Source organism: Petaurus breviceps, unplaced genomic scaffold, assembly GCF_028583685.1.
Source record: "Petaurus breviceps papuanus isolate PSGF00001 unplaced genomic scaffold, PetGlider_PUasm1.0 90424, whole genome shotgun sequence".
Lineage (NCBI taxonomy): Eukaryota > Metazoa > Chordata > Mammalia > Diprotodontia > Petauridae > Petaurus > Petaurus breviceps.
Window position 1 is genome coordinate 2,527,372 of NW_027187247.1, and position 23,159 is coordinate 2,550,530.

General features: G+C 40.4%; 1 protein-coding gene across 1 annotated transcript in view; it reads left to right on the forward strand.

Moving 5' to 3' along the window:
- Nucleotides 1–23,159, forward strand: part of SLCO2A1 (solute carrier organic anion transporter family member 2A1) — a 151,919-nt gene that overhangs the window by 116,651 nt on the left and 12,109 nt on the right. Inside the window, 5 exon segments of the mRNA XM_069108716.1 lie at nt 653–817; nt 4,154–4,343; nt 9,778–9,943; nt 11,776–11,939; nt 18,254–18,318. Of these exon segments, the coding sequence (XP_068964817.1) occupies nt 653–817; nt 4,154–4,343; nt 9,778–9,943; nt 11,776–11,939; nt 18,254–18,318 (750 nt within the window).

Here is a 23,159-nt window from a genome sequence, read left to right on the forward strand (position 1 = left end):
TTTCCATTTTGGCTGAGTCAATGAACTGTGCAGTGCTTCAGTTTTCCTTTCTTGAAAATAAAACCATCGGGGTGGCTAGGTGGTGCACTGAATAGAGTAACAGCCCTGGAGTCAGGAGGACCTGAGTTCAAATTCGGCCTCAGACACTCAGACAAAAACTAGCCATGTGGCCTTGGGCAAGTCACTTAACCCCAATTGCCGTACCTTCCTCCCTCCAAAAAAAAAAAAGCCAAAAAGAAAAAGAAAACTGTCTGCCATTTTAAAAAGAAGAGAATGGAAGATGGAATTAGGAGGATAAAATATTCTCTTGTAGGTTTTGGTTTTTTGGTGGAGGAAGATAGGATGGATCCTGAGAATTCCCTTCACCAAAGCTGATTTCTGCTTTGTAGCTTTTAGTCTTAGAAGGTTGCTTGGGGACAGAGAGTTAAATAATATATCCAGGGTCACACAACCAGAATGTGTCAAAGGAAAGACTTTTATCCAGGTTCTCCTGACTTTGAGGCCAACATGCCATCTAACAGACCACATTGCCTCTCTCATCATAATCCTCTTTAAAAAAAAAAAACCAAACCAACAATAATAACACAATAAAAGCCCCCAAATGCTTTATTTGAGAGATTAGGACCTGGCATATATGTATGTTTGTTCTCAGGGTTTCCCCGCATTTTCTTGGGACTTCTCATGAACCCCCTGTTTGTCTTGGTGGTCATAACACAGTGCAGCTTCTCCTCAGTCATCGCTGGCCTCTCCACTTTCCTCAACAAATTCCTGGAGAAACAATACGGCACCACTGCAGCCTATGCCAACTTTCTCATCGGTGAGTTCCAAAAACTATGGTGCCAAGAACTTGGAAATGGTCCTTGATTGTAAGGGAGGGGCTCCAGAGCAAGGGACTGATAATACAGCGAAAATGTGTAATGCCACATTAAAGAAAAAAAAATGAGGGTGAGGAATTTATGAGAGGAAAGAACCCTAAGGACCTCTTTCCTAGTTAGCAATCAGGAAAGGCCTGAGCCATGCAGACTCTGGGACCCCAACCCTTTCTAGTCAAAAGTCTTCAGTCTGAGAAGTTTCCTTTTCCTGCCTGGGTGGAGGTTATAAGGAGACTTCCTCCCCACCCTATGACCCTCAGAGAGGCTGGGCATACATTGGAATTTAGATAGCCTTCAAGAGGGGTGTGACCATCAGAACAGTCACAGGGGAAGATGGAATATAATTTAGAACTGGTAAAACATTGTTCACTTTTCATGTCATTTTGCTATTTCTTTTGTGATTTTTAAAAATGCCTAAGTTAACCGACATTAAATGTAGTGAGCACTTCCATACACAAAGCAAAACAGAAAAATAGGACCATCCATGAAGCCACAAATCTGATTTATAATTAACTTGCTTTTGTTTTTAGGCACATAATCCATTCAGCAAGTTACCTTCTAAACTGTCCTCCTTGTCTGTTCCCTATTGACTTTCACTCTATTCTTTATTATGCATTTTTAAAAATGTCTCAATGACTAGCTTCTCTTACATTTCTCCCCCCACCCCATTTTGGTAACCTCATTGATAGCTTTCCATTCCATGCCCAACTCTACCCCCATCCCCATTTGAAAGAAAGACAAAAAGAACTCTTGTATCAGATAAGCAGAAGGAAAAAAGCAAAACAAATCCCTACATTAGCCATGTCTGAAAATCTCATTCTGCGCCTTGGGTTCATTACCTTTCTGTCAGGAGGTGAGGAGCTAGTGTATAGAATCATTAGTCTTGGAGTCGTGGCTTGGTCATTGAATTGATCAGAGTTCTCAAGTCCTTCAATTTTTTTTTCCTTCTTTATAATGTTGTTATTGCATAAATTGCTCTCTAGGTCCCACTCACTTTACTCTGCATCAGTTCAGACCAGTCTTCAAGGTTTGTCTGAAACCATCCCTTTCATTATTTCTTACAGCATAACGTACCCCATAACATCCATCTACTCCAATTTGTTTAGCTATTCCTCTACTGACAGGCACATTTTAGTTTTCAGTTCCTTGCCACTGGGAAAAGAACTATTCTAAATATATTTGTAAATGTAGCTCCTTCCCTTCCTTTAATCTTTTTGGGAATATAGAGGCCTGTTAGTGGCATCACTGGGTCGAAGGGAAGTCCTTAGTTTCATACAATTCCAAATTGCTTTCCAGAATAGATAGACTACATAACTACTTCATCTATAGTATATTAATGTTCCTGTTTTACTACAACCCCTCCAATTGTCATTTTTTTCTGGTGGAGGTGACGTAGAAACTCACAGTAGTCTTAGTTTGTATTTTTCTTATTACTAGTTATTCAATCAATTGATAAACATTCAGTAAACTCCTACTATGTCAGGCACTATGCCAAGCCTTGGGGATACAAAGAGAAATAAAAGACAGTCTCTACCCTCAAAAGTTTTACAGTCTAAAGGGGGAGACAACATGCAAACAAATACATATAAAGCAAGCTATATACAGGATAAATAGGAAAAAATGAACAGAGGTAAGGTGCTAGAATTAAGAAGGATTAGGAAAGTCTTCCTGTAAAAAATGGGATTTTAACTGGGACTTAAAGGATGCCAGACAAGTAGTGATTTGGAACATTTTCCATGTGGTTGTTGATAGCTTGGATTTCTTCCTTTGAAAAACTGCCAGTTCATATTCTTTGACCATTTATCTAATGGAGAATGACATTTACTCTCATATATTAGAATCAGTTCCTTATATATCTTAGATATCAGATCTTTGTTAGAGAAACTTACTGCATAGATTCTCTCGCCCATTTTACTGTTCCCCATCTAATTTTAACAGCATTAGGTTTGTTTGTACAAAACCTTTTCAGTTTTATGTAATAGAACTACTCACTTTCCTTGTCTCCCCAAAGACTCAAACCTGTCAGAAAATCAGCATTTCCAAAGGCTTAAGAACACACTTAAGAACCAGCTAGCCAAACAAATGCATCAGAGTCAAAAGACCAGGTTTTTCTTGGCTACTCGGTAGCCATTTGGAAAAAATAGTTTCACCTCTCCATGTCTGTGTCTTTATCTGTAAGATGAAGAAGGTAGACTCTTAGATTTAGCTCTGGAAGAAATCTTTGAAGTTATCAAGTTCAACTGCTTGGTTTTGCAAATGAGAGAAGTGATGCCCAGATAAGTTAGATCACTTTCCTAAGGGTCAAAGTAGCAAGAATCAGAATTCGAACCCAGGACTCAAAGGTCCCCTCCACCTTAAAAAATATGTGATTCTAATGCAAGTGATTTGCATTATTAAACAGTGGTTGTGCCCCTCTCTCTTTTGTGCTTGGAATTGACTGATCTATACTTTGTGCTTTGGAAAGATAGCAGAGAGACACAAGAAAAAAACTCTTGTCCTCAGAGAGCTTCCAATCTAAGGAATTGACAAAACATGTTTTACTGACTACCTGCAAACAGCACAAACTTTTTTTTTTAAATACAATAGATAATGATACTGTAACCCTTGAATAGACTACTGAATAAAAATCTTTGGATTTTTAAAACTTTGGAGGTCTCTAAAACGATTGAAGCCAGGGACCTAGCTGTTACTCTGTCTCCTCTTCACACCTGATTTATTTTCTGGGGCTAAGGACCCCTCTTATGGCAGCTAGGGTCAAATACTGAAGCTGAAGTTTAAATGTTCTGGCCACATAATGAGAAGACGGGACTCATGAGAAAAGTCCCTGATGTTGGCAAAGATAGCAGGCAAAAGGAAAAGGGGACAGCAGAGGATAAGATAGATCAAGAGTGTCATGGAAACAACAATGATGACCTGGGACAGACTTTGAGATTTAGTGGAGGATAGAAGGACCTGGTGTGCAATGGTCTGTCCAAGAGACAGACATACCTGAAGGATTAAACAACAACAAAGCATAGTGAGTAACACACAAGAATTGGAGTCCGGAAAGCCTGAGTTTGAATTCTGCCTCAGAAACTTACTAGTTATGTGTCTCTGGGCAAGCATGTCATCGGGCCTCTCTGACCCTCAGTTTCTTCATCTTTAAAATAGTATACTAGATTTACGATTTCATGGTCTTCTTGATTCTCATTTCAGTTCCCTTACCACTGCCACACCATCTCTCCTGTATTCATGTAAAAGTCATTACTGTCATTATGATTATTGTCATTTCTCACTCACAGGTGCTGTGAACCTCCCAGCAGCTGCCTTGGGGATGCTTTTTGGGGGCATCCTCATGAAACGTTTTGTTTTCTCCGTTCAAGCCATCCCCCGTGTGGCTACAGTCATTCTCACTATCTCCATGACACTCTGCATTTCCTTGTTCTTCATGGGTTGCTCTACACCCACCATTGCGGAGGTTAACTCAGCAAGGTAACATGGAGTCAGAGACAAAGAAGAACGGAGTCCAAGGATTGTCTAGAGAGTTGGTTCTCTGGTCAAAGTCGTTTATTGATCTTTTCCTTCTCTTGGTACTGTGTGGTGGAGAGAGCCCTGGAGCATAGGAGACGAGTTTCAGCTCCAACTCTTCTACTTCCTTGATGAATGTCCATGGGCAAGTTACTTAACCAGGCCAACTGTTTCCTCACCTGTAAAATGGGGGTAATATTGGTTTCCCTAGCTACATCACAGTATTATTTTGAGGGAAGTATTTTGCAAACCTTAAAGTGCCATTAGAATGTAAATGATTATTATTTTATTATTATTATCATTGGATTTAAAGTTGGAAGGAATCTTAGAGGTCATTGAGTCCAGCTCCCTGATTTTATAGATGGGAAAACTGAGACCCAGTCAGGTGAGGTGATTTGCCCAAGGTCATACACAGGTGGTAAATTTATTTTCCTTATTCTTTGTTGTTGTCATTTGGTAATTCTCAGTTATGCCTGACTCTTTGTTACCCCATTGGGATTTTCTTGGCAAAGACACTAGAGTGATTTGCCTTTTCATTCTCCAGCTCATTTTACAGATGAGGAAATTAAAGCAAACAGGGTTAAGTGACTTGCCCAGGGTCATGCAACTACTAAGTGTCTGAGGTCAGATTTGAACTCAGGAAGATGAGTCTTCCTGACTCCAGGCTCAGAACTCTTTTCTCTACTCCTTTCACTACTGTTTCCTTTTTCTTTCTGTTTTAGCTTCTAACTGTAGGTCTGCAGGATGAGGAATTAACCAGATGTAAGGTTAAAAGTAATCTGGTAAGGGGCGGCCAGGTGGCTCAGTGAGTAAGAGCACCAGCTCCAGTGTCGGGATGACCTGGGGATCAAATATGGGCTCAGATACTCAGCACCACACCCATAAATAACTGGCCGTGTTACCTTAAGCAAGTTACTTAACCCCAATTGCTTTAAAAAATAAAAAGAATAAAAAAAAGTAATCTGGTAGCCATAGTGAACTATTAGCAATTAATGACTCAAATTAGCAAACAGATTCCTAGGAAGTGAAACCAGAGAGCAGTCTTTATTTGGTCTCAGTGCAGTGTTGATGGCAGTAACTGTGAGTGTTTGAGAAGAAATGAGACAAACAGCTTGAGACAGGCCAGAAGACATCAGTCAGACATTCAATAAAAGCAGTGATCAATTCAGCAAACATTTATCAAGAACCGATTTAGCTATGTTCTAGGTTTAGTTAATGTTCCAAGTGATTCTCAGAGGGCAGTTTCTGGAATCCTGGGGATCTTCAAGATTCTTCCTGGGAGAGCTGCATGAGGCTGAATTTTCTCATATACTTCAACCAAAGCAACATATAGCAACAGATTGAATGTAGAAACACATATGAGAATCCAGGTCTGTCAGGGTCAAATTGTGCCTCTGGCACAGTCATTTGGCAATTAGTAAGTATTGATTTAGCACTTACTATGTGCCAGACAGGGGCAGCTAGGTAGGGCAGTGGATGGAGTGTTGGGCCTGGAGTCAGGAAGACCTGAGTTCAAATCCAGCCTCAGATACTTACTAGCTATGTAACCCTGGACAATTAATTTACTTAACCCTGTTTGCCTCAGTTTTCTTATCTGTAAAATGAGCTGAAGAAGGAAATAACATACCATTCCAGTAGCTATGCCAAGAAAACTCCATACAGAGTCACAAAGAGTATCCTCCTGACTCTCCCTTCTCCTTCCTACCTGTTGAGGTCTTACCAGTTGTAGCAGCAAGCACCCTAGCATATCCAAGATGGCTGCTAGCACAGGTTCCTAGATCTGCTTTTCTAAAGGAAAGCAATTCAAAATGGGTCAACAATCTTACTTTAGTCAAACACATATCATTTACCTAGTTCAGGGGAAAATGGCAGCACCCTGAAAATCAGAGAATATAAACAGGTTACAAGAGAAAATAACACAATTCAGCAGACAGGCTTCCAGCTGCCTGACCATTACATCCATACCTAGCCAGTTACCAGAGAGGGAAGCGCCCTCATCTGGGTTTTCAAAGCCAGGGGGCAACGGCTGCCCAGAGTCTCTCATCTGATCAAAGCATACAACATTTCTCAAAATGAGCCCCAAAACAAAACCTCACATCAGGTAAAGCCTTCTCCTGGACCAGAGAATGTCACAACCCTCTTGACCCACTGCCCAATCACAAAGTAACAAAGTGTGGGCATTTCTGAAAAACAGCCTCCTGCCACAGACTCCATGTGACCACATTCAGCCTATTAGGGGGCAGAGTATATTTTCAAATCAGCGAAGGTTCTCAGATTCACTTTAGCCTATCAAAAGGCCAAGGGGCAGGGAAGATCTTCAGATTCCCATTCCCATGACAACCAGTAACAGGATTGCAGATTTAAAGCAGGAAGGGATCTCCGAGGCCATCTAATTCAACCTCCTCATTTTACAGATGTGGAAACTGAGGCCCAGAGAGGTTAAATGACTTGCCCAAGGATATGGAAGTAGTTTCAGAGGCAGAATTTGAATCCAGGCCCTCTGACTCCAAAGCCATTTATTTTTTTTTTCTTATTGTACCATGCTGCCTTTAGAAACCTAGTTCAAATGTGACCACCTTCAGGAAATTTTCCTTAATTTTTCCTTCCCTGAGACTTTCATGACCTTTCCATTATCAGGACTCATATTTGTTGTTCTTCAGTCATTTATGGTCGTGTCTGACTCTTTGTGACCCCATCTGGGGTTTTCTTGGAAGAAATACTGGAGTGGGTTTGCCTTTTCCTTCTCCAGCTCATTTTACAGAAGAGGAAACTGAGGCAAACAGGGTTAAGTGACTTACCTAGGGTCACACAGCTCATAAGTGTCTGAGGCCAGGTTTGAACTCAGGTCTTCCTGACTCCACTCCCAATGCTCTATTCTGTGTGTCACCTAGCTGCCCATCAGGACTCATATGTATGGGTTTATTATTTCTTCATCTTTCTTATACATTTATGTATTATTTTGCATTTTAATTATATGTATATTGGTCATATCTAATTAAGTGTATTACTGTTTTATCTAATGCTTTTATCTTCTCCAATGCCGAACACAGTGCTTTGTATATACGTGCTTGCTAAATTGAATTGAATATCTCCATTTCCATGAAATTCCATGAAAATTTCGATAAATTTCTATGAAATCTGAATATAAGATTTCCATGGTAACCATTTGATGCAGTGATGCCAAACTCAAATAGAAAACAACTACTATAGATTGCTTATTGACTTGGAAAACCACAAATTAACATCTATATTTCATTGTATTATTATTATTATTTTTCAATTTCCTAATTACATTTTGGGCAGTGAGGCGACACAATGATTAGAGTGCTGGGCCTGAAGTCAGGAAGACTCATGTTCCTGAACTCAAATTTAGCCTCAGACACTTATTAGCTGTGTGACCCTGGGCAAGTCACTTAACCTTGTTTGCCTCAGTTTCCTCATCTGTAAAATGAGCTAGTAAAGGAAATGCCAAACCACTCCGGTATTTCTGTCAAGAAAACCCCAAACTGGGCCATAAAGAGTTGTACAGAACTGAACAACAAATTGCATTTCAATCTGGCTGTCTCACTTGGAGGACAGATAACACAGTCTTGTTTTGGGTGACAGCCAGGGAACAGTAGGAGGGAGTGCAGTCAGCCTTCAGATCTTGAGTTTGACACCTCTGTTTTGATACAACATACAAAAGATTAGGGTCATAGGTACAGAGCTACAAGTTCCTCTTAGACTTTCTAGATCCACCTTCTTATTTAACAGATTAAGAAATTGAGGTTTAGAGAGGTTAAGTGGCTTGTCCAAGCCCACACAGTCAACAAGCCTCAGAGATGAGATTTGAACCCAGCTCCAGTCATTCCTGAGACTGTACCCCTTCCATATCACCCCCCTTGAATTATACTGCCTAACATGCATTCAATCATTCAATTCAACATGAATTCATCGAGGGCCTGCCATGTGCTCAGAGCCCTTTAGTGCAGCCTTATAGAGAAGTCCCTAGATTTTGCTATCTCTGTCCCTGAAAATAAATACATACAAGGTAGGTCCAATGAATGGAATCAGCATTCTTTGTTATTTGTTCAGAATATCCCACTGTTTCCCTCTGTGAACCAAGCTCTTCCCCAGTCAAACTGTTGGGCTCTACGAGCACTTTACAGAGATGGTTTGGGTGCATCCCAGCATCCTGGGGTTCCTTTCACTATGTTTAGGGCTGAAGTAGCTATGGTGAGGAAAGGACAGAGACTGGCTGCTTTGCATACATGTGTGTGTATGTGTCTTAAAATGTTGTTGGATACAGATTAGGGGACGCTCCCTGGCACATCCCAGCATCTCATTAAATTCATGGGGGCATTATGAATGGAAAAGCAGTTTGGGAAATACTGACATATTCTCCTCACTTCCATGGGAGAGCAGGTGAGTAGTTATTAAACAGTCAAGCTATCATACTTCTCTATACCCATTTACCTCTCCCCTACCCAGAAAACAATGAATTAGCTAATGATGACCCTATAGAGAAACCACAGTTTCTCATGTAAAATGTATAAATATTCATGTCCAAAAGAAAAATTTAATGATAAATTGAGATAATAAAACATAGATACATAGATGGATAGAAGACAGACAGATAATAGATAGAAGAGAGATAGACAGATAAGAAAAGAGAGAGAAAAAGAAAGAAGAGAGAGAGACAAAGAGAGAAAGGAAGGAAGGAGTAAAGAAAGGAAAGGAAGGAAGGAAGGGAAAGAAAGGAAGGAAGGAAGGAAGGAAGGAAGGAAGGAAGAAAGGAAGGAAGGAAGGAAGGAAGGAAGGAAGGAAGGAAGGAAGGAAGAAAGAAAAAGGAAGGAAAGAAGGAGTGTGTGCTCATTTGGGTAAGAAAGAAAGAATTATGGTTTCAATATGATTTTCCCCATGAAGATCAGTTATTTGGGACTTTGTCTTCTCTCCCATGGATCTTTGGGTGTCATAGGTTTACAGACCACAGTTTTCCAACTCTGCAGGGCTATCCAGCTAGGGAACGGGATATCCAATAGGGATATAAATGCATAGGTACCAACAAGGATGAGTGCAAAGACCAAGTAGCATATTCATTGTCTATTCATGATTTAGAGCTGGGAAGGATCTAAGAGGTCATGAGGTCCAACCAGGGTAACCTACCTGGTAAATGCCTGATATGGGGATTTGAGCCTGCATCTTCCCGATTCCAAATCCAATGTCCTCTATGCCATGCTGCCTCTCTGCATTGGACAGAATCCAGTATGGCAACCACCCAAGATAAACAAAGACAGGGATAATAGACAGGCTGAGAACTCACAAAGGGCAGGAGGGTTTTTTTGGTAGAGGCCACGGAGAGTGAGTTGTTGGGTACTTTGTTTTGCTTTGCTCTGTTTTATTCCTGTTTTCTTGGCAGAACACCAAGTTCTATAAGTCGGGCACCACTAGAATGTCGCAAGGATTGCTCTTGTCCTGATTCCATCTTCCACCCCATCTGTGGTTCCAATGGGATAGAGTATATCTCCCCCTGTCATGCTGGTTGCATGGAATTCAACATCAGCTCCGCGAATCCAAAACAAGTGGTAAGGGATAGCAGGGACTCCAAAGAGAATGAAGATGATGATGCCTTAGGTTTCTGTCAGGCTTTGGAGTTGCAAAGGCCTTTCCTAGATATTTTTTCATTTAATTCTCACAACTCGGGATGGTATTGGATCGATGATTTTATTAGTAGAGGGACCTTCTCTGTCTCTCTTTTCTTTTGAGGCAATCAGGGCTAAGTGACTTCTGAAGCTGGATTTGAACTCAGGTCCTTCTGACTCCAGGGCCAGTTCTCTATCCGCTGTACCACCTAGCTCTACCCTAGTAGACAGAACTGGAGACCCAGCTCCATCTACCAAGTCAGATTGGCAGGTTCTCTGCAACTTCTCTTCTTAGAGGGTAGCTCAGGGTCCTGGAAAGGTAAATGGTTCAGTCAAGTCACACAGATAGTATTTGTCAGAAGCAAGACTTGAATCCAGATCTTCCTGACTCTGGGGTTGTTTTTCTATCCCCTAGTAACAGTATAGCCATGGGATTTGATGTGAAGGAAACTGAGACTCAGAGAAATAAAATGGCTTCCTTAAATGTAAATAACAAATGGAGGAATGAAAGTTTAAACCAGCTCAACTGATGCACAAATCCAATGTTCCTCCTAGTACAAAGAGGCAGCTAGATGGGCAGAATACAGTGGAGAGAGCACTGGGCCTGGAGTCAGGAAGACTTGAATTAAAATCTGGCCTCAGACATTTTAATTAGCTGTGTGATCCTGACTCAGTTTCCTTAACAGTGAAATGGGGATAAAAATATCACTTCCCTCCTAGAGTTGTAAAGCAGAGTGTCTGGCACCTAGTGGATACTTAATAAATGCTTCCTTCCTTTCTTCTTTTCTTCCTTCTCCCTCTCTCCTCAATTACCCCTCTCTCCTTCCCTTCTTCCTTCTCTCCCTCTTTCATTCCTTCCCTTCTTTCATTCTCTCTCTCCCTCCTTCTTCCCTCCCTTATTTCTTGCCTTCCTCCCCCCTTCCTCCCTCCTTCCCTTCTTCCTTCTCTCCTTCCTTCATTCCTTCTCTTCTTTTCATTCTCTCTCTCCCTCCTTCTTCCCTTCCTTATTTCTTGCCTTCCTTCCTCCCTCCTTCCCTTCTTCTTTCTCTCCCTCCTTCATTCCTTCTCTTCTTTCATTCTCTCTCTCCCTCCTTCTCTCCCTTATTTCTTGCCTTCCTTCCTCCCTCCTTCCCTTCTTCTCTCCCTCCTTTATTCCTTCTTTCATTCTCTCTCCTTCCTTTTTCCCTCCCTTATTTCTTGCCTTCCTTCCTCCTTCCCTCCTTTCTTTCCTCTCTTCCTTCCTTCCTTTCATGAGAGTACTGCTTTTCCCTGGAGCATCTATGCACAACATAGCCACCCTGCCAAGATATTCCCAGTGTCCTCAAACTACAACAAGATAGTGCTCAGTCTCTAGAACTGCATCAGTGCAATGTCTTAGGTACCCATAACCTTCTGTGGCTCTACCTATCACTAATGGAGACAGGTCTCTATAGCATCAAGAGCTAAACACTTAAATCATCAAGGCCTTAGCTGAACATTGTCTCCCCATTAGACTGTGAGCTCATTGAGGGCAGAGACTGTTTTTTTACTTCCTTGTATCCCTGGCGCATAGTAGGCATTTAATACTTGTCGACAATTAAAAATCCACCTTTTGCCCTTATCTATGCAATAGGTGAAGTAAATCCAAGGTCAAAATCCCTGGTTAGTCCAGTGGTGGGATCATCAGAGAATGCCCGATTATGAAAGGACTGATACATGCATTTGCAAGGATGATGATTTCTAAACTAATTATAGACTTTGTTTTTCCTCTTTTGATATTTTGTTCATGTCTCAAGACCTATTTCAACTGCTCCTGCATCCCTGGTTCGGCCTCATCAGCAAAGACGGGCTCCTGTCCAATCTCCTGTGCCCACCTCCTACTCCCCACCGTCTTCCTCATCTCCTTCGTCTCGCTGATTGCCTGCGTTTCCCACAATCCCCTCTACATGATGGTCTTGAGGTAAGTGAACCTGAGACTTTTGAAGCTTTGGAAGAAAAATTTTTGTAGGACTTTTCTTTTCTTTCCTTGTCCTTTCTTTACACTTCCACTTCCTCTCTTGTTTCCTCTTTTCCTTGTTTATTCAAAGTTCTCTACACTGCAAGACAGAGGTGGGTCGAACACTGACTCAGGAGCCAAAGTACAAGGTCTGCCCCTGATACTTTCCATCTGTATGACCTTGGACAAGTAATTTACAGCAATATAACAACAACAGTTAACATATCGTGCATTTATGTTTCACAAAGCGTATTATATATATATATATATATATATATATATATGTGTGTGTGTGTGTGTGTGTGTGTGTGTGTGAGCATATTTAATCTTCAAAAGAGTAATGTGAGGTAGGAGCTGATTATTATGCCAATTTTCCTGAATTGGAAACTGAGGCTAAGGGAAGTTAAGGGAGTTTCTGGGGTCACATAGTTAGAAAGTGTCAGAGACAGGATTTGAACTCAGGTCTTCATGACTCTACATCCAGGACTCTAAAACCACTATTCCTCCTACTTTCCCAGGCCTCATTTTCCTCATATGTAAAATGAGTGGGTTGGACTGGATGGACATTGAAGCCTCTCCCAGCTTTGGCTCTCTGATCCTATAGCAGACCTCATCCCAACTTTGGATTCATGAATAAGTCTCAGAAAGCTGCCTAAGATTGAGGGTAATTAAGAATCACCCATTGTCACACACATTTAAAGTAGGAGAGGAAAAAAAAATAATTTAAAAAGAGAAAAAAAAATTTTAAGTAGGAGGTAGGATTTGAACCACACCTTCCTCTCTAGGTCCAACCCTGTATCCTCTATACCATGTTACCTCTCATTCATTCTTCCCTAAAGCAGATTCTTAGGGCAGCTAGGTGGCGCCATAGTGCACAGAGCACTGGGCCTGGAATTCGAAAGACTCATCTTCCTGAGTTCAAATCCAGCCTCAGACACTTACTAGTTGTGTGACTCTGGGCAGGTCACTTAACCCTGTTTGCCTCAGTTTCCTTAACTGTAAAATGAGCTGGAAAAAGAGAATGTCAGACCTCTATATCTTTGTCAAGAAAACCCCAGAGGGGGTGGGCAAGAATCAGACATGTCTGAAACACAACAAAACAGAATCTCATCTGCTCTCCAGCCCCAAACCTTTTGGTTGAGAGGTGTGTGGGGTTAAGTATTCAGAAAATGAAATGATTCTCTTGGCAAATAACTTAGGTGTGAGGATTCAATACTTAGGGAGGAAAAAAATGGGAAAAGTCCTAAAGAGTTGGTGAGTGGGCAGTGGGGAAATGGGGCAGCTGAAAGGACAGACCAAGCCATAGAGAAAGTTAGAGACAGGAGACTGTAACCCAAACCAGAGAGGTAAGGAAAATCCAGAAACAACCCCGAGTGAGGCCTCCTGAGCCAAACTCATGAGAAGAATGAGCATTAAATCCTTAAGCAAGGAAATGAGCAGTCCGTCCAGAGACACAAAAAAGGGGAAAGGAGTCAGGTTTCGGTTGGCATTGAAATGCTTCTAAAATGCTGTTTTTCAGGGGATGACCCTGGTGTGACCTCATCCTAGTTCAAACAGTTCAACTCCTTCCCCTGATGCCTTTCTTTCCTTTCTCTGTTCCCTAGCAATATTTCCAAAATAACTTTTACTGGGATTTTTTGGGGGTTTTTTTAACCTCATTTACATTTCCCAGTGTTTAGATTTTCTTCTGAACCAAAAGAGACCAGGTCCTTTTTCTTCTCAGGAAGAGGAAGAACAGCAAGTTTTGGGGAACAGTTTGACTCGGCTGCTCAGTAGCTGGGTGACCTGCCACTTCACATCTTTGGCCCTCGTTTTCTCATCTGTAAAATGAGATGGTTTGGCTAAAAAGGATCCCCACGGTCCATCTAGCTCTGGTCTTCTCTTCTGTAATTTCACAGCCTCTTGATATTTCTTGGGAAGCTTCCAACGTGGAGAGTTTCCCCTGATTCCAGCTTGACCCTTGATTCCAGCTTCATAATCAAATTCTGCTGTACTAAGATGGAAAACTATTTCTCTAATAATCTGCTTCTCCTTTTCAGTAAGGCACAGAATCTTAGCTCTTAGAACGAGAAGAGATCTTAGAGTTAATCTGCTCCATCATAGGCAGCTAGGTGCTTCAGCGGGTAGAGCAACTGTGCCTAGAATCAGGAAGACCTGAGTTCAAATCCTGCTTCAGATACTTATTAGCTGTGTGACCCTGGGCAAGTCACTTAACCTCAGTTTACTCATCTGTAAAATGAAAATAATATTAGTATAATAATTAGTATTATTGTTATATAATAATTGATGATGTGTTAATAATAGTCTAATAATAATGCTTTCTAGTTGTTGTGAGGATCAGATGAAATGATATTTGTAAAGCACCTGGCACATAGTAGACACTATGTAAATGCTAGCCATTATTAATATTAGTCTAACCCCTACCTTAAGCATGACTACTCTCTTCCCCCCCCCTTTTTTCAGGGGGGAAGGCAGGGCAATTGGGGTTAAGTGACTTGCCCAAGGTCACACAGCTAGTAAGTGTTAAGTGTCAAGTGTCTGAGGCCAAATTTGAATTCAGGTCCTCCTGACTCCAGGGCGGGTGCTCTATTCACTGCGCCACCTAACTGCTCAAGCATGACTACTCTCTACAACGCCTCTGATGAGGTTAAAAGTGGGTGATTTAACTTCTTTTATATATTTGTGTCCCAGAACTCTTCATTTGACTTAATGTCTTTAAAGACTTTGGAACCCTTTAGAGTGGAGAGAGTGTCAGAGGGAGGAGGGTAATCAATAGAATCCTGGGCTGCCCAGAGGTCCAGGATGAGGGCTGAGAAAGGGCCATTAGATTTGGCAGTTAAGAGATCATAGGTAACTGGAGAGAGCAGTGTCAGAGGTCGGATTCTGATGAGGTCAGAAGCCAGACTGCAAAAGAGTTAAGGAACTGAGAGGAAAGGAAATGCAACGTACCTGTAGGTGCCTCTCTTAAGCACTTTAATTACAAAAGGGAGGAGAAATATAGAACTAATAACAGAATCAGGTGAGGGCTTTTTGATTGTGGAATAGATGTGAGCATGTTTATAGGTTGTAAAAAAGTAGCCAATAGGGAGAGATTGAAGATTAGTGAGAGAGTAGGGATGATAGGGGCAGTTAAGTGGCCCAGTGGATAGAGTGCTGAGCCAGGAATCAGGAAGACCTGAATTCAATTTGACATTTGATCACACACTAGCTGTATGACCCTGGTCAAGTCATTTCACCCTGTTTGCCTTGGTTTCCCCATCTGTCAAATGAGCTAGAGAAGGAAATGGTAAACCATTCCAGTATCTTTGCTAGGAAAATCCCTTAGACAGTGTTGGCATATCTACAGGGTCATGACTGAATAATAGAGCAGAGAGTCTGCTAGAGGGGAAAGGATGGATCATCTTGGGATGGATAGGATCACTTGTATAATATAGAGGAGTTTGCCTTGGCAAGGAGAAAGAGGTGCCCTCCTCGTCTGCATCTGGGGTGAAGAAGATAATGGGAGAAGACAACACTGTATTTTATCGCATAATTGTCACCATCCAATAATCATCATAGTCCAAAAATTGTTGTATAACCTTTCACCTCATAACTGTCACATAGTATAATTCTGTTTGTCACACCACTGAAAAGGTGACTAGAGCAGCAGTGTACTCTCTACTGGCATCTCAGGCATTGTGAGCTGAGAGCCTAGAATTCTCAGCCCATGTGCATTGTCAGTATTTGGTTTTAAAGTATATTCACAAGTATTCTGTTCATCCTAATCCTAATCTTGCACCAAAGACAGTTCAGTAATAAATGATTTTTAAGCAATACTGGCACAGTTTTTTAAAAACTTTACATAATGGTCGCACCCCATTTTTTTTTTTTTGCAAAAATTTGACATAAAATTGGTGATAATTATGTTGTGAAATACAGTATGCTTAAGAAGTGAAACCTGATCCCAAGGGTAGCTGTCTGTCCACTACACCAAGATGCCTTTAGGCCTTTAGTATTCTTGGACACCTTCAAAGAAGAGACTTCCTAAGCAGTCCCTTCCATTTTCGTTGTTGTTTTTTGACTGAACAGGCGATCTCATCAATGCAGGGAACGCTGGGTGAGAGACTTCCTCTGTCAATGTGAATCAGCCCCATCTCTGAAATTTGTAGTCTTAGAGAGTTACCTGGGGACCCGAGAGATTAAGTGATTTACACAGGCAGTATATATCCAAGGCAGGATCTAAACCAAGGTCTTCCCATCTCCAAAGTCATCCATCCTTCTACTATGTCACACTGCCTCCCCCATTTCACTTTGGAACAGCTTCATTGGCCAGAAAGTTCTTACTTTAAAAATGCTATCCACCTCCAGAGAAAGAACTGAATGCAGATCAAAGCAGACTATTTGCTCTCTCTCTCTTTTTTTTTTTTTTGGTTTCATTTTTTTTCTTTCTAGTGGTTTCTCCCATTCATTTGCATTCTTCTTTACAACATGATTAATGTGAAAATATGTTTAATAAGAACGTGTATGTAGAGCCCATATCAGATTGTACACTGTCTTGGGGAGGGAGGAGGGGAAGGAGGGGGTGAAAATCTAAAACTCAGAAGGTTATGGAAGTGAATGCTGAAAATTAAAATTAAATAAATTAAAGAAAGAAAAGTTCTTCCTTATTTTGAGTTGACATCTACAGCCTTGCTATGATTTCTACTCCCTAAGTCTAGTTCTGCTCCCCTCACCCCCCCAGAAATCTACACAAAATGTTTGCATGGCTCCTTCTCTGCTTTATAGCTCTCTCTGCTCCCAAACAAAGAAACAAACATACGTAGTCAGGTCATACTTAGAGACTTATCATCCCTGTTCACAAACACCTACTTTTCTCCTGTTGGCCTCAGTTTCCCATCTCTCCAGAAACTCCCTTGGAGGGTCGATAGAAGAATGAAATCCCAAATTAATCCATTTTACCAAAGGTTAGCACTTCTGTAAATATTTGATGGGGGCAGAAAGGGTAAAATTAATCGTTTAAATGATATTTGAGGATTATCTGTGGAATCCATTTATCCTTGTCCTCCAAGGACATTCACGTGCACAGACTTAACTGAGCTTTACTTTAACGGGTTCACACCAAAGATCTTTAATTCTCAAAATGCAGGAAATGTCATTATGATAGTGGGTCACTGAATTTAGAGCTATACAGCACCTTAAAATTAATTCCATCTAATCTCTGTACTTTCCGGAAAGGTAGTGTAGGCCCAGAGAAGTTAGCTGACTCTTCCAGGGTCACATAAGTATTAAGTGATGGATCTAGGATTCCAACCCAGACCCTCCAAATCCAAAACTCTTTCCAGGCTGATGAGGTTCGTTCATTCATCCTTTCATTCATTTATGAATGCAGGCATACATGAATGCATGCATTTTTACTTTCATTTATTCATAAAGCAAGCAAAGAACATTAAAGAGTTCCTGCCCTTTTAAAACAAAGAAAAAACACAGGATTTGGGAGTGGAGAAAACTTCTGTGTCGTCATAAACCAGTACGCTAAAAACTATTGGTAGGTTGAGGTCTCTATTTGCATCATGACAAATATAAATGACAAAACACAGTGGGAGCTGTTGCCCTGTTCTCTGGGTAAATTGTAGATATTCAATTTGCCTGTTCTTTAAATATGATTTTATATTTGATTCTGGAGGTGATAGGGAGCCACTGCAGTTGATTGAATTGGGAGAGGGCAGTGACAGTTTATTGTTCCAAAGTATTTGACGTATTTTATCACATTAGGGCCTCATCACATCTTGTTGATAGAGCTAGGGTAGGTAGGTGGTACAGTGGGTAGAGTGCCAGGACTGGAGTCAGGAAGACCTGGATTAAAATCTGGCCTCAAACACTTCCCAGCTGTGTGACCCTGGGCAAGTCACTTAACCCTGTTTGCCTCAGTTTCCTTATCTGTAAAATGAGCTTCCGAAAGAAATGGCGAACCACCCAAGTATTTTTTGCCAAGAAAACCCAATAGGGTCACAAAGTCAGATACAACTGAACACCATAGGTCAGATTAGCTACTTTAACTTGGTAAATTTCCATGCTCAGCTTTTCCCCTTTTTCCATGTATGGTCTCTCCAAGGGGGATTCTGCCTGGATACTGATGTGGTAAGAAAAGACTCTAGTAAAACAATGTCCTACCGCAAAGTTCTGTGGCAGAGTTTGCTGCAGAGAGGCAAGTTCTGACTTGTTCGATGTCAGCTCTAGACACTCAAGCCAAAGCATCAGACCTATATTCCTCCAGGTCTGACTCTTGGTTTCCTCCACAGGGTAGTGAATCAGGAAGAAAAGTCATTTGCTATTGGTGTCCAGTTCCTGCTGATGAGGCTGTTGGGTAAGTGTCTGAGTATCCCATTCATGTTTGTTTGTCCTTTGTTCTGGGAGAGGGCCATCATATCATATCAGGAAGGTGATGCCAGAACTTGCAAATGAATTTAATTGATGCTTTAATTTAATCGATGATTTAATTAATTGAATAAAATGATTTAATTGAAAATAATGATTTAAGTGAGGGAGGGCTGTACAAAGTCAACAACCTCACTTTCTCCTCCGGAGCCGTCTGGGTCCAGTGGCAGGATCAGGATGATTGGAGATGGTCCAATATGTCCGTTAGTCATTTGTTAAATGCTTACTATGTGCTAGCCCCTGGGCTAAGCATTTAGGATTACAAAGACAGGGAAAGGAGCTCATAGGAGACAACATGAAAATAGCTGAGTAAAAAAAAGGATATATACCAGATTAATTGGAGATGATCCTCAGAGGGAAGGCATTAGCATTAAGGAGGAATTACTGTGATGAATGAAAAGTCCAAGAGACGTAATTTCTGGGTAATTAACAATGATTTTATTAATTATGGCTAGTGAACAATTAATAAAAAAGAAAGTTTTTTTTTCAAAAGACAAGACTTTCCCTGATACCAGAAAGAAGCCAGGGAAACCAAGAGACATAAATAAGGTAGGAAGGAGTTCCCAGCATATGGGACCCTTAGGGAAAATGCCTGGAGTTTGGGAGATGGTATATTGTGTGTGGAGAACAGCAAGGAGGCCAGTATCATGGATACCGGTGAGGATATATGATATTGATATAGACATAGACATAGACACAAACACAGACACAGACATAGACATAGACAGATAGGCAGATAGGCAGACAGGTGGTTTAGTACAATAGAATTCCAAGCCTGTAGTCAGAAGGACCTGAGTTCAAATGTGACCTCAGATACTTACAAGTTTGTGACCCTAAGAAAGTCACTTAACCCTGTTTGCCTCAGTTTCCTTATCTGTAAAATGAGTTAGAGAAAGACATGGCAAACCACTCCAGTATCCTTGCCAAGAAAACCCCAAATGGGGTCATGAAGAATAGAACATGACTGAAAACTGATTGAACTGAATAAGATATAAAAAGACTAAAAAGGTAGGAAGGGTAAGGTTATGAAGGACTTTAAAAGATCTGCAATTTCATGTGAAATTTTTTTATTATATTAGATCATGGAAATGTTTGTTTTTATTCCATAAATTAAAAATAAAATAAACATTAAAATATATAAATAAATAAAAGCCAAATAGATGGTATTACATTTGATCCTGGAGGTAATAGGGAGCCACTGGAGTTGACTGAATTGAGAGAAGGGGGTGACAGTTTGTTGTTACAAAGTATTTGACATATTTCATCTCATTAGGGTCTCACCACATCTTTTAAATGCTAGGCCAGGTATTGTTATCCCCATTTTTCTGATGAATAAATTGAAGCTCAGGGACTTGTCCCACAGACATATGGCTATTAAGTGTTAGGTCCCTGGTTGGAACCTTTATCCTAAGGCTCTAAGCCAGATGCTATTTTGACTACCTCATGATGCTTCTCCATTCCACAATAACTCTGGGGAAAGAACACACAGGCTGGAATGATCATGAAGGATGACATAGACTGAACAGGAAAGTAGAAGCCAAGTTCAGACTGAGCTGTCAATATGAGTAGCAGTCTAGGGTGTAACCATGCCAGGCATCAAGAGAGAATTCCCTTGATATTGCTTTGATAAGCATTGAACATTGCATTAGAGCTTAATTTATCTACCTACTGGAGCGCGCCCGCCCTGAGCTGGACTCTGCACCCTCAATCTTCTTGGCTTGCTGTCAAAGCTATCCTCCAAATCCTGGTGACCCAAGAAGTTGCAGCAATCACAGGCAGTTCTAGGCTCAGTCCTAGGGCTCCTATAGTTACTGGTTCTTCTCAGAATGCCTCTGCCAGATGTATTTTTGCAATCACCTTGAATAAAGCTGTTCTATTTGAATGCAGGCGTTCTGGGGATTAATTGAGTACCTTATAGAAGACTTAAATCAGCCGAAGCCATAGGTCTTTATTTGTCACATTTTCACTCATACATGGGAAGGCTATGTGGCTTCACTTGGGCAACCTAAGGGTGAGAGAAGGGAGAGGGAGGTAGAGAGAACAAGGGAAGGTCATTTAAGGCAGCATTTCTTCTCCACTCCTACCCTAACTGGAACATTGACTAACATCTTTGAAACAGAACAGGGAGGGTAGGGCCAACTGGGAATGTCTCCATTGTATGATGCGCTTCAGGCTTTTGACAGAAGGGGTCCATGATGGTCCCTGGACTTGCTGCATTCTTACACAGACCTTTGTTGTTCTTTCCAGCTGGATGATGGACCCTGCTGGATTGGGCATTGGTCCTTGCTTCCAAGGGCAACTTGGATATGTGAAAGGCTTGAGGGTCACTTATTTAGATCTGACTTTAGTTGTATGAAAAGCATTTTATGTTTACATTCATATAGGTCCTGTGTCAGTTTTGGCAGGTATGAGACAGCTTGTCTTGAGAAAGGTTAAACTCAGAAAATTTAGCAAGGGTTATCTAGACCAGTGCTGTCAAACTTACATAGAAATGGTTGCCCCTAGATCTGTAAAGATCCCCGAGGACCATGTAGTGACTTAGAGAGCCACACATGTTTGTATCTTTCTTTTTTATTATTTATTATCATTCTAAATTTTATGTTATTATTTATATATTGTATTAAATAAATCTTTTTACATTATTATTATATTACATTAAAATCAGCTTGAAATTATATTTCTTCTGGTTCTGGCTGCACTCTGGAGCTTTGAGGCCTGCATGTGGCCCCCGGCTGTGTCTGACACCTCTGGTCTAGAATACCATAAAAGATAAAGCAAATGGGAAATAAAAACAAAAATTAGAGTACAATTCAGTGGGATCCAGAGGTCACTGAAGAGAAACAACAACGTCCATGTCTGTTGTTGGCATGGGGAGGAAGAAACAAACTTGGTTTGGTGATGAGGTCAATGCACCCGCAAGGGAGAAGCCTACAAGAAGGGTGGTAGCAAAAACAGGCCTTCAGCATGATGCCCCAGTGACCATCCTTTCCCTTATAGGAAGAGAGAGAGGAGGGAAGGGGGAACAGACAGAGAGGGGACAGAAACAGAAAGAAAAAGATGGAAATGAAAGGGAGAAAAAACCTTGACACAAGAAAAATAAAATGTATCTGACAGGAGAAACTCACAGAAAAAAATCACAATGACATAAAATGTTCTATAACAAAAGATTTTAGGGATACAATTTCTACAGAAGTGTATGCTAAAGAATATTAGAAGAAACACAAAGGACAAAATAAGTCAACTAATGAATACATTAAAGAAAGACTCTAATGGTAGAAAGGGGGATTTCATGGGAAGAGATAAAAGGAAAATTTTGTTTAAAAAAAATGTAAGTAATAGAATAAAAACATCAATGGAAACAGCAAATAGCAGAATAAATTTAGTTGAACAAAGCTTAATGCATGATAAAATCAACTAAAAAGCCAAGAATATGAAAGAAATTGAAAAGCAACTAATGAATATACAGGGTAAAATAAAATACTTGGAAGATAGAGTGAGATGTTTGAACTACAGTCGTTGAGCTCCCAGGGATGTATAAAGAAAAAAAAAAAGAGTCAGACACTATATTTGAGGAACAAATAATTAGAGAAAACTTCCCAGAATGGACAAGAATAGGAACCACTTTGCAAATTCAAAGAATCTATTGGCCCTCGGTGTAGAAAAGTCTTCAATGCAAGTCTCCAAGGCAAATAATTATTAAATTTCAAAATTATAAAGGCAAGAAAGACTTCTTTAAGTGTAAAGAAAGAAAAAAGAAATTGCCCATAAAAAGAATTGGAATATCATCAGACATCTCAATTACAACATGAGAAAGAAAAAAAAACTAGACAAAAATATACTCAAGTCTTAAAGGCATAGGATTACAACCCAAAATTATATATACTACAAGCTTTAGCATATCATTTGAAGGCAGAAGAGGATCTTTCAAAAATCAACAAAACCTCAAAGAATTTATGAACAAAACCCCACAATTAAAAAGATCTCTGCAAGCAGCTGGGGAAGAGTTCCAGATAGACTGAACAATCAGAACCTAACAAAATAATAATATACTTTAAACCTCTTACTGCTGATCATTGAGATCACAAAAAAAGGTAGATATGGTTTTTGAAGGAGAGAGAAAAAAGTCAAATAAGAGTTCAAGTTTTTTTAAGTATTATAAATGAGTTAAAATTATACTTTTTTAACAAATAAAAAGATATTTAAAATTTACAAGAAGTAAGAGCCTCCAAAAGGAAAGGAGCTGGTGAACTCCAAGTCTGAACACTGATAACAGAATATTTAAAATATGATAACACAAATATCATATTTTAAAATCTGTGAGGTGTATTTAAAGATATCAAGTAGGGAGATTTATAGCATTGAATCCCAAAATTAAAAAGAGAAAGAGGAAGAATAAACACATTGTCTTCAGTCAAAGCAAGGGTTCTTAACTTTTTTTTTCTGGTCATGCATGCCTATGGATCCCTTCTCAGAATAATGTTTTTAAAGGCATACAAGCATCACTGTCTGCCAGTCAATGTGCTCTAAGCAACAGATTATGAAGGAAATTATTTACAGTGAAACTCAGTTATTGGGGCGGCTAGGTGGCACAGTGAAGAGAGCACCAGCCCTTGAGTCAGGAGGACCTGAGTTCAAATCCTGCATCAGACACTTAACATGTACTAGCCATGTGACCTTGGGCAAGTCACTTAACCCCAATTGTCCTGCCTTCCCCTCTCCAAAAAGCAAAAAAAAAAAAAAAGAAAAGAAAAGAAAGAAAGAAACTTAGTT